The sequence below is a fragment of the Electrophorus electricus genome, chromosome 25, assembly GCF_013358815.1.
Source record: "Electrophorus electricus isolate fEleEle1 chromosome 25, fEleEle1.pri, whole genome shotgun sequence".
NCBI classification, from domain to species: domain Eukaryota; kingdom Metazoa; phylum Chordata; class Actinopteri; order Gymnotiformes; family Gymnotidae; genus Electrophorus; species Electrophorus electricus.
Window position 1 is genome coordinate 11,437,802 of NC_049559.1, and position 11,312 is coordinate 11,449,113.

The following is an 11,312-nucleotide window of genomic DNA, read 5'->3' on the forward strand; positions in this document are numbered from 1 at the left end:
GTCCGAACGGAGAAAATGCCACCGAAGCTAACACAGCCCGTTCCTGCTGAAATATCCCCAGTTGAAAAAACAGAGCTATGACGAGATGCTGTGTTCGGTGTAAACACAGCCGTTTGTCAAAATTTCGCATGGTACAGGGCCTAATGTCATTCCACAATCTCAACATTCTCATGACTATACAAAATCAGACCAATCAACAACAAACGTAAAGGATCACAGGCGACAGGCTGCTATTCGCCCGGGGGGTGGGAGAGGCAGGATTAGCTATGTGTATAATGATTGGCTGTCAAACTCACAGATGATGTAGTAGTCTTTGCCTCTGAAGAACTCCAGGCCCCAGAGGTTGGGACTGAACTCCTGGAACTTGAGGGTGAATTTGACGTCCTGGTCAGGCTTAACACAGTTGAGGAGAGGCGTGTCCGCCTTTGTGACGGTGCAAGTGTCCAGCTGGTCACGAGGAACCATGTAGAGTTTGTAGTACTCCACGCCATCCATCGAGCCCCCCTCCACACGCGGACACACAATGTCCATTTTGTCCCCAATTTGAGGGTAGAGTATTAAACCTTGACCTGGTACAAACCTGAAAGAGGAAAGGGAGAGAAGTAAGAAGAAAGAATGTAAGACTAAACTCCCATCACATCCACCACTGAAACGCTACTGGGTTTTAAAGAACGTTGTCTACTGAAAAATTCAAAAGGGCCCAGATGGTTATTATGAATAATAAGGATGGATTCAGAGCTTCAGATGTTATGAAGAAGAAATGCATTTGATGAACTGACTCTGGTATGATGCAGGAGAGCTGAACTGACTCTGGTATGATGCAGGAGAGCTGAACTGACTCTGGTATGATGCAGGAGAGCTGAACTGACTCTGGTATGATGCAGGAGAGCTGAACTGACTCTGGTGTGATGCAGGAGAGCTGAACTGACTCTGGTGTGATGCAGGAGAGCTGAACTGACTCTGGTATGATGCAGGAGAGCTGAACTGACTCTGGTGTGATGCAGGAGAGCTGAACTGACTCTGGTGTGATGCAGGAGAGCTGAACTGACTCTGGTGTGATGCAGGAGAGATGAACTGACTCTGGTGTGATGCAGGAGAGCTGAACTGACTCTGGTGTGATGCAGGAGAGATGAACTGACTCTGGTGTGATGCAGGAGAGCTGAACTGACTCTGGTGTGATGCAGGAGAGCTGAACTGACTCTGGTGTGATGCAGGAGAGCTGAACTGACTCTGGTGTGATGCAGGAGAGCTGAACTGACTCTGGTATGATGCAGGAGAGTTGAACTGACTCTGGTATGATGCAGGAGAGTTGAACTGACTCTGGTATGATGCAGGAGAGCTGAACTGACTCTGGTGTGATGCAGGAGAGCTGAACTGACTCTGGTGTGATGCAGGAGAGCTGAACTGACTCTGGTGTGATGCAGGAGAGCTGAACTGACTCTGGTATGATGCAGGAGAGCTGAACTGACTCTGGTGTGATGCAGGAGAGATGAACTGACTCTGGTATGAAACATACTGTGTGTGCTGAACTGTGTGTTAATCTTCCCTTTTTCTATGACACTAAATGATGCAGCTGATAAAATTCAGTGACGTTAAGAGAAGCGGTGGGTGAATAGGGAAAATTCAAGGGAAAAGTACACACACACACACACACACACACACACACACACACACACACACACAGTGTGACTTGTGAAAAAGTATTATTTTACCAGGCATCCATCTCAAGGGAAAACACAGGACTTGATGAATACTCTGTGTGTGTGTGTGTGTGTGTGTGTGTGTGTGTGTGCAAATTTTCTCATGAAGTCTCCAGCTTCAAGAGAAAAATAAAATCTTAAACACTAGATTTCAATCTCTGCTTGCCTTATCTCACATGAGCTCTGTTTGGAGAGGAGTACACTCTCGGTTACACACACACACACACACACACACACTTGCTTTGATCTGCTTTGACTGCAACAGCTACTGAATGGTGTCCGGGTTATCAGTTTAGCATTTTTCATATGGAACACTAAACAGCCTTTCAGCCAACATCCCTTATTGAATGCTATCTAAGTGCAGGTTCATGCACGCACACACACACACACACACCCAAACACACACACACACACACAGAGAAATGGTGCTTCAACACCTCCACATCCTGTTCTTTTGTATAGAGTCGGTCAAAAAATTAACCATGCACACGCGCACACTTGGGCCTATACGTGTGCGTAGCTATGCATCTCGCATCTGTCCTCTTGCTGTTCCAGTATGGTAATAGTATTGATCTCCCATCCTGTGTTTAACTTAAAAAGAGTGTTGTGCACACAAATCGATCAAAAAATGGGGAGTGATAGAGAGACACGTCTGCAGCTCTTACACATGCTGTAATAGTGCCTACCCTTACACAAAGCCTACTGTAGATGGTCAGTAAGCACTGGTTACACAAGGTCACTCTACAGCACCGGGCACACAGACACAAACACAGTCTCTAGCGGGCTGGCTCTCTCTCTCTCTCTTTGTCTCTCTCTCTCTCTCTCTCTCTCTTGCTCTCTTTGTCTGTCTCTCTCTCTCTCTCTCTCTCTCTCTCTCTCTCTCTCTCTCTGAAACACACTTAACACCCGCCCACCCCGCCCCAATCATCCAGGCGGTCGTAAATATTCCTAGAACGTGTGGACGTGAAAGAGAGAGAATCGTGGTAACAAAGGATGCCGCATGTTTAGCTTGGTCGGACATAGCCATCGCTACGGAGAAACAGCACACTACAGGCCTCTGTGTGTGTGTGTGTGTGTGTGTGTGTGTGTGTGTGTGTGTGTGTGTGTGTGTGCATTTTAGATCTCCAAACGGCACTGAGCCACTCGTGGGCATCCTTCACTATGATACCATGCAGCTCCTGAGGAGACACAAGCTCCCTCGCTCATGCCGAGGACGTGGCGACTCCGAGTGGCTCGTCTTTGTCTCTTTTCTGTCTCACTGACTCATCCTCTTACTCACTCTCGCTGTCTCCTTCCAGCATGGTAAAATATGCTTTTTTGGCAGGACTGTAAAAAGCAGCGAAGTGTTGCCAAAGCACTTAAGAATGAAACATTTTCACTTAGACTGCAGGGCTAGTGACAGATAGAAAAAAACTCAAGAACAAAGAAACATATTGACGTTAACAATAAATGTGACTGAAAAATCACTCTCTCTCTCTCTCTCTTTCTCTCTCTCTCTCTCTCTCATACACACATACACACGCACACACATTCAAACATGATGAAAGAAAGCTGTGGTACAGGTGTGATAGATGGACAAGGCGTTAGAAAATAAATCACACTGCACACACATCTGTTTTTTGCGTGCATCTTCTCTCTCTCTTTCATGTGCCTGGTCGGCAGTGGCCAGGGCAGGGGGCAATGTGCTCGAGTTATGACCGACACATCTGTTCCCAGTAAAAACCTGCTAAATCTCTCTCACTCATGTATACCCTCACTCTCTTTCTCTCTCTCTCTCTCTCTCTCTCTCTCTCTCTCTCTCTCTCTCTCTCTCTCTCTCTCTCGATGTCATGAAATCCTCCTTCTTGTCTCTATACGTCTCTCCCCTTCCCACAGAAAATGAGCTCCCTGTCCCTAAATCTTTCCCCCTATCTTCACTTCTTCTGTTCCCTTCCTCTTCATCTTCTCTTCCTTTCCTCCTCTTCCTCCTTTAATCCCTGTCTGCCCGTTGTGTGGCCCTCTCGCTGGACGTGGGGGTCAGCAGGGCTCTAATCTGTCCCCGTGTGCCAGCCGTTCTCTAACTGGGAGTTCTAAGGAAACCCTGGCAACAGAGGCTCCGATGGGGAGGGGCAAATCCAACCACGGAGAGGCACTAGGCAGAATAGGGATGAGGAGGAGCGCTACCGTAATCGGTGTGTCAGGTGTGCGGATGGCCGAGGAAGTTCTGGACAAAGGCCAGGGATAAATGTTACAGGGATCAGAACGCATGACCCATCATGCTTTGCTCGGGTAACCTGTGTTGGGTGTGAGGGTGCAGAGGTGAAACAGAGACTTTATCCTCCCACACTGGTGACTGTCACTCTATCCGCACATGTTTTCTCTCCGTTCACTCACTCCCTCCTTTCCCAGTTCTCTAATCCTAGGCTTCCAGTAGGACGGTTAACTCACTATTATGCCGCCTCGATTCTGTGCTCGCTCTCCCTCTCCCTCTCTCCCTCTTTCTATGCCTCGAAGCCGCCATCCTAAAGTTCCGCAGATGCCATTTTAATCCTCAGCTTTCATTCACCCCGTTGCCAGATAAGACTCCTCCCCTGCCTGCATCTCTCACCGGGGCCGATCAGCATCGCGTGCCTTCATGCTAAACTCTCTCTCTCCCTTCTGATCTTTTTCTCTCCCTCCCGTCATCTCCGGCCCCTCGTCGCTTTCTCTCCTCGTCTCCCTTCTTCTCATCTTTTTCTCTGCTCATTCCTCTGTTCTCATCCTTCTCTCATTTTCTCAGCTCTTCTCTCTCCCTTCCACAGCTGCACTCATCCACCAACGCCATGTGAAAGGAAAAGAAAAAACAGAAAGAGAAAAAAAAAAAATCCACTAAACACCGGCGTGATAATAAATAATAACTCACCACAAGCGTCCAATACCACTATGCTTCTCTCAGGGGCTGCGCGTGCCCGCGGATGCACACACACCAATAGAGTCCCCCAGTGATTGTATGGGGGAATGAGGTGTTGGTGGGGGTAGTTATTATTCATGGGTGATTCATCAGGCCCTGATGCACTATCTGCATGTGTATGCTTTCACGGGCATGGCCCAGTCAGTAGCCCACAATGCCTTGCAAAGAGATGTAATCCCATAATGAAGAGAGAGCGGGGAATGGGGGCGAGTGTGGGGGGGCTCATGCCTCCTTTGAGCAAAAAACGTGTAGAGCAGACCTCTCTTTTGTTTCTCTGCCTGAACTACAAAATGGATTACCAGAGTGATTTGTGGAGGGAGGGAGCAGAGGAGGGAGGGAGAGAGAGAAAGAGAGAGAGAGGAGTAAACAGGGGAAGAACGAAATTAAGAAAGAGGAGCGGACCCTCTATACAATTTAAATCTACACATACATTTACATGGAATTTATATTTACAGGCATACAAACACACACACACACATACACACACACACACACACACGTAATGGGCCACAGAGGTAGGCCAACTGACTTTTTCTCTCTGGGGTCCACAGCAGTAATGTAAAGCGAGACAGCTCGAGCTTCAGAGCTGTGGTGATACTGGGTCTCCACACACAGCCTGCACCAGAAAACCACCAGGCCTCAATTAACTCCCACTGATCTAAAGCTTTTCCTACTGAGATGACATTTACTGGAGTAAAACACTCAAGCCTACTGTAATGGCTGCGCTTCTGTGCTGATCATTAAGTCATTTAAGACTATATAGATCTGCAACCTAACTATATTAATCATTATAATCAGTTATTATTAGAAGTAAATTTGATCAGATAAAAATGTTGGCCTCGAAAACGATCACCGAGGGGAAAATAAAATCTACATTTGAGGCTATAACCGTCTGATGTGGTTATGTGATACCAGGTTGGACGGCAAAGATGCTGGGACGGTGCACTCTCACGAGAGCGGGGAGAACCCTGACTTCAGTCCTCGCGCTCCCGTCCGTGCCGTTAGTGGTCCGTGCAGAGCGCCGATCATAAGCCTGAACATAAGCCTATATATATATATAGCGATGTTTAGTAGCTGATGTGTATACATTTGTTTGTTTTTTTTTTTGTTGTTTTTTTTAATATTTTTATTTATAACGTTTATTTTAATGAACAACTGGTTTAATAATTGCATTTCGCATCTTTGGGAACACGTTAGTCATCTACGTGTGTGTGTATATATATATATATTATATACACACACACACACACACACACAGCCTTCATAAGTTCCTGCTGCGATGGACACATTTCAAGGCAATATTTTTATTGACATACATTAGCGTATGCCATTAACATGGTGGTTTAATAAGGTGGGTTAGTGTGGCCGCCGTGGAGGTGCAGTAGGCCGATCCTTGGTTCCCCTCCAGCGCCTACCAGCTTCCCCTCTCTCCGTTACACGGGGCATTTCTCCGCCAGCTTCACCTCTCTCTCCACACTTCTCCTTGTCCACTACCTGGAAGTGAGTCGGTTACACATACACAGAGGCGCCTCTCTTCCTTCCTAATTAAAGTCAACATTTTTGCGAAACCAGTTTTGTTAATGCATCGAAATGCATTTTAGAGCGAGGGAATTTACCGTGCATAGGCCGTAAACGACGCGATGGAATACGCCCCGTGCCAGTTCGCGATCTAGGCCATACCGACGCAAATTCGTGTCGAGTACTTTTAGATTATTCAAACCTCGCATACTGTGGAGCACTTTCAATGGATTACACCGTCATTAATTATCACACTTGAAAAGGCAGCCTATACTGTGCGCAGCCTATGTAATGAACGCGCGCAGGCGGTGCTGTTAAGACAGCGATTATCAACACGGAAAGACAACACGGGACACCTGTTATCCAGTACCCTGCCAGTCGTCCCCACCACTTGTCCTATAATCATCTATCCCGAGGAGAGGTCCTGCTCGCTTGGTGAGAATAAACGGTGACCGTTAGTGGATTCAGGGCCAGGGAAAATTATTACGCGAGTTTGAGTTTCGCTGGGATGAAACGTGGCTCATTTGGTGCACTCCGCTTCGAAGGGTTTACATTGATTTTTTATGCGGCTGCATTCAGCAGACATGTCATTCAAACGAATCCGCGAGTTAAAAGTATAGAAAGGTGGGATTTCAGTGGTCGTTCCAAACTCCATTCGCGTTCCTTTTTGAACTTTAGATCGGGCGATATTTAGTAGCTCTGATTCAAGGAATTCACTCTCCCTCAAATCAAAAACCCTGAAGGACAATGTGGCCTAACCAAAAGACACAGATCACCGTGTATGGAAGGTCTTTTTTAAAGGTTGATAGTCATTACATACTGCGTTGCCATTGTTGATAATAATAATAATAATAATAATAATAATAATAATGATAATAATAATAATAGTAATAATAATAATTCCGAATATAAACCTCCAATCAAAATGTAAGTCATTGTTGTAGGTGCATGTGTATGCTACGTCATCTAGTCACTTTACCTGCTCTGAAAACTTTCTAAACAGTTTTACAATGACTTGTCTGTATGCAGTTAAATTAACATAGGTGCATAATTTAAAAACTGTTAAGTTGATCTATGTGGCTATATTTTAGTTACATTATCTCAATCGTGTAGGCCTGCAATTGCATCTAAAAATATCTCATACACTTGGTAAATATTTAAGATTATCCTACACAATAACGTCGCAGTCTTTTAACGAATCTAAAATTCTTGTGATTCTTAAATAAATTAATAAATAAAAAACTCTAAATAAATCAAATAAACCATGCATAATGAATAGCTGCCACAAAGAATTGGGGTTTTAACTTCTATTTGCGCTGTTATCGGCCTCGATTGAGTATACGGGCGAGAACGTAGGGTCACCAAGCAGAAGGCACGAGCTGCTGTGATGCCATGGCCTATATGCTGTGGATAAATAACAACCTCCAAATCTACACAGATATGCAACATACTAATGAACATCCTAACATCTATTAACTAGTGCTTGTTAATGTGGTTCATGTATTTGAGAGAGAGAGAGAGAGAGAGAGAGAGAGAGAGAGAGAGAGAGAGAGAGAGAGAGAGAGAGAAATAGAGTTTAAGACTGCAGTGAGAGCGCGCTTGCACTTACTTGGTATTTGTTGTGTTCCAGTAGATGGACTCCATAATAATCGCGCGGGACAGGTTCACCTTGCACGCGATAACCAAAACACTAAAGTAATATCTCCACAGCGATTCCCCCATTGTTGTTGTGTCCGTTAAGGTCCAAATCCGTTTCACTAGAAACCTCACGGGGAAAAAGACGAGAAAACGCCCTGAGGAGTGCCACGGACAATCCGAATTCGGTATCCCGGTTCAGCAAAAAAAAACCAGCAAGCCCCGAGAGCGCTGGACAGGACCCAGCGATGAGTAGACCATTCCGCTGTAACGACCTGCTCCTGGATTAGTCCGGCGACGGGCGGACTGCAAGCGCGCTTCTCCCGCACACTGATCCCAGTCTCCTCTCGTATTCGGTGCGAGAGGCGGAGAGAGCAAGCGCGCACGACCGTTTCTCATTCAGTACAGATAAACGGAGGCTGGATGGACAAGTCTCCGCTCGAGCGGTCGTGGGAGACAAAAGTACATTCCTCAGAGAAAGGCGACCCGTGTCGCCACGGGGGATGTCCGTGGAGACATGAAGTTAATCCCCCGGTTACTCGACGGCGAAAATGGACAGCAGGTACCAATTCCAAACGCGCGAGCCCTCTTTGCAAGCGCGAGACAGAAGCACCGCACGCGCGCACGCAAACGCGGCTTGAGGTATTCCGTTTGGGCAGGAGACCGGAACAAGCCAGAGCGCTCCAAAAATGAATAAGATGTCCGCAAGGATGAACAAGATTAAAAGCAATGGCGGACTATTGAACGAAGCAAATAAAAATGAGAATGACAAATGGCTAAAACTAAAAAAAAAAAAAAATCAAAAATAAAATATATATATATATGAAAGGAAGGCGTAATGAAGTCAAAGGAAAGTTGTGATGGGCTGCTGTGGGAGCCCTCTGCAGCGCAGGAGAGCTGCGGCTCAAAGCCCGCAGGTCCGGATTGAAATGCTGAGCGCGAGTCGCACGACCGCTTAGACGCTGCGCGAGCCTGGACTGCAAGTAACCGCGAGCTCCTGCGAGACGGGATATTTGGCAGAGCTTGCTTCCCGCTGACTCCGCCCACGCCGCTTCTCATTGGGCAGGCTACCGAAAGTCAATGGAAACGAGCCTGTCAATCAAGGAGTCGCGCAGCAACTGGTAGAGCGGCGAAACGGGGGTCGTAAGCGAGTGGACTGGAGCTGAAGTCGGCTTCTCCTGCCCAGGTCTAAATAGTGAAGGCTTCACGAAGTTATTGAATATCAAACGGAACACTTGTCACAGATATTATTAATCCTATTTATTACTCCAAAGAAGATTGCCAGCCGGACTTTATACGGAATTTATAAACGCGTCATTGTCAACTTCCAGTTTATCAACTGATGTACACTCTAAGTCTATTTTTTCCATAATAGATAGATAATGCGGGGAGCCCTCGCTCCCGCGTGGGTAAGCGTCTAATCTGAAAATAAATGTGTATATTTGGATTGAGGTCGAGAGCTGCATGCACTGCGTGGCCTGAACGCCGGGACAAATCATTCTGTGGGCAACAGCGCAGACTAGCGGAGAGAGCAAATCAATCCGCTGTAGAAGGTAAGTAGCCCCACTACGCCAAAGGATTCATATCTGAAGTTTGGATATCTCAATTTGGGGGATCGGAATTTTTGGTTAACGTGTGTATACTACGAAGTACCTAAGAACAGGTTAAGAACTATGTACTGATAACTTTTCACTCATTACCATTTTAGGAAAAGAATAAAAAAGAGGTGATTAAAATATATGTGAAATATATTACACTGAATTCTAAATTACAGTTCTTCTTCTTTTTCTTCTTCTTCTTATTATTATTAATCCTGTAAGGTGTAAACACAATAACAGACTACGTTGTCAAATAACATAACTCAAATGGCCTAATCTAAATAACCACGGAAGAGTCCATTATCTTTAAGATCGGCAGATCGTTTAGGGTCTGCATAGTCTACATTAGATCGCGAGTGTCCGCCAGCTACCTCTCACACCTTTAGTGCTATAATCGAATCTTGCGTATTGCGCTGTTGGTGTACCTGCTTATCAAGACTCCACACTGGAAGACTCCACATTGGAAAAGAACATTAAAGGATCTGGAATGCCGAATACACACCCATGTAGGCCAGGGCTACTCGACTTTGTCAAGGGGTAACCATAATGCCCGCTTGCCGACGGAAGAACACCCGCCCGGACTGTGCATTACCTTAATTTAAGTAGGAGCGTTGATTAAATTGTCGTGTCACTGAAGTGTCTAATACTTGTGGCAGGGCCTTGTTTGAATATGTAGCTTCACGGTGATCATTTTATTAAGAGTAAACAGGTCGGGAATGCGGGACACAGAAAATACAAAGGAGAAAGGCAAAATGCCTTTGTTAAAAGGGGACACTAGCCTTGTGCAAGATAGATATGAATATCAAAATGCTCCCACGCTTCTAAACAAAGGCAAACAATGTGATGAGTTGACAAGGTCAAGTCTTCGACAAAAAAGGCGGAAACGATGAGTTCATGCCTCGTCTCAAAAATAACTCCCTGAGGATCAACAGCGCTATTTTGCTAGAAGACGATTTGGTCGAACAGTGAGCACTGAAGCGCGAATGAGCGGTGCGTCATTAGACTATGTCTACAATAAATTAAGATATTCGGCACTAAGACAACTTTCCCGTTACTTGCATGCACACGTATTGTAATGTTACAAAACTTTTTTTTTTTTTTTTGTCGTGTGATCTCTAAAATAAATGGGGTAAAACTAATATCACCATTAAGCAACGTCTCAGGGCTGTGTGTCAGTTCTTAGTTTGTATATTCTAATTAATTTTCAGATTTTGTCATCTAAAATTAGTTATTCTTAGACTAAATTGATTCGAATATATTTTAGTTACATACACTGTTATTTTCAGATTGAAGAAATTTCCAAACTTACAAAAAAAGTGCGTAAAACTACCAACTTACCATAAATGCCTCGACATTACGGCGTTTTATTAAAATAGCAATTTATGTTTTGTAACCTGAACAATCCGTTCAGTAAAAAGGGCAAAGTGCAGTCTATGATCGCCGTTCCTAACACTAATCTCCAGCGAAACTTAGTTCATTTTGCAAAGGTCTATCTTAGAACTTTCCAATATCGTGTTTGTGTGCAAGTTAATCTGCACGCCATTTTCCTTCTTTAGACATGAGAAATTTTAAGTTAAACAGTTCCCACATCAGCATAAACGCTTCGACCCATGATTGCTCTCAGCCCCTTACACTCTCTAAATGAAAGAAAAACAGTGTCTCCCTGCTACGCCCGTATCGTTCTTGTGATGAACTTTGCAAACGCTCAGTACTTGAAAGGTGGACAACATGCCGTGCGCTCCGGGGGCCCAAGCCTGTTTACTCAGTTGCGCGTTCCCGTTACCAGGCAGACGGAAAGATTGCGAGGTTTACTGGTAGCAGCGCTTCCTCGGACATGTACGAGCATTTGAAAATACCTTATCCAAACATCACGCATCATTTATAAACACATACACGGTGGTTTCACGACGTTTCCACAACGCCAGAGTGAGA

General features: G+C 45.3%; 1 protein-coding gene across 1 annotated transcript in view; it reads right to left on the reverse strand.

The window, feature by feature from the left end:
* Positions 1–8,748, reverse strand: part of efnb2a (ephrin-B2a) — an 18,865-nt gene extending 10,117 nt beyond the window's left edge. Inside the window, exons 1-2 of the mRNA XM_027016923.2 lie at positions 7,757–8,748; positions 297–580 (exon numbers count right to left, since the gene is read on the reverse strand). Coding sequence (XP_026872724.2) covers positions 297–580; positions 7,757–7,869 — 397 coding nt within the window. The 5' untranslated portion in view covers positions 7,870–8,748. The remainder of the gene's footprint in view (positions 1–296; positions 581–7,756) is intronic.
* Positions 8,749–11,312: the final 2,564 nt, after the last annotated feature.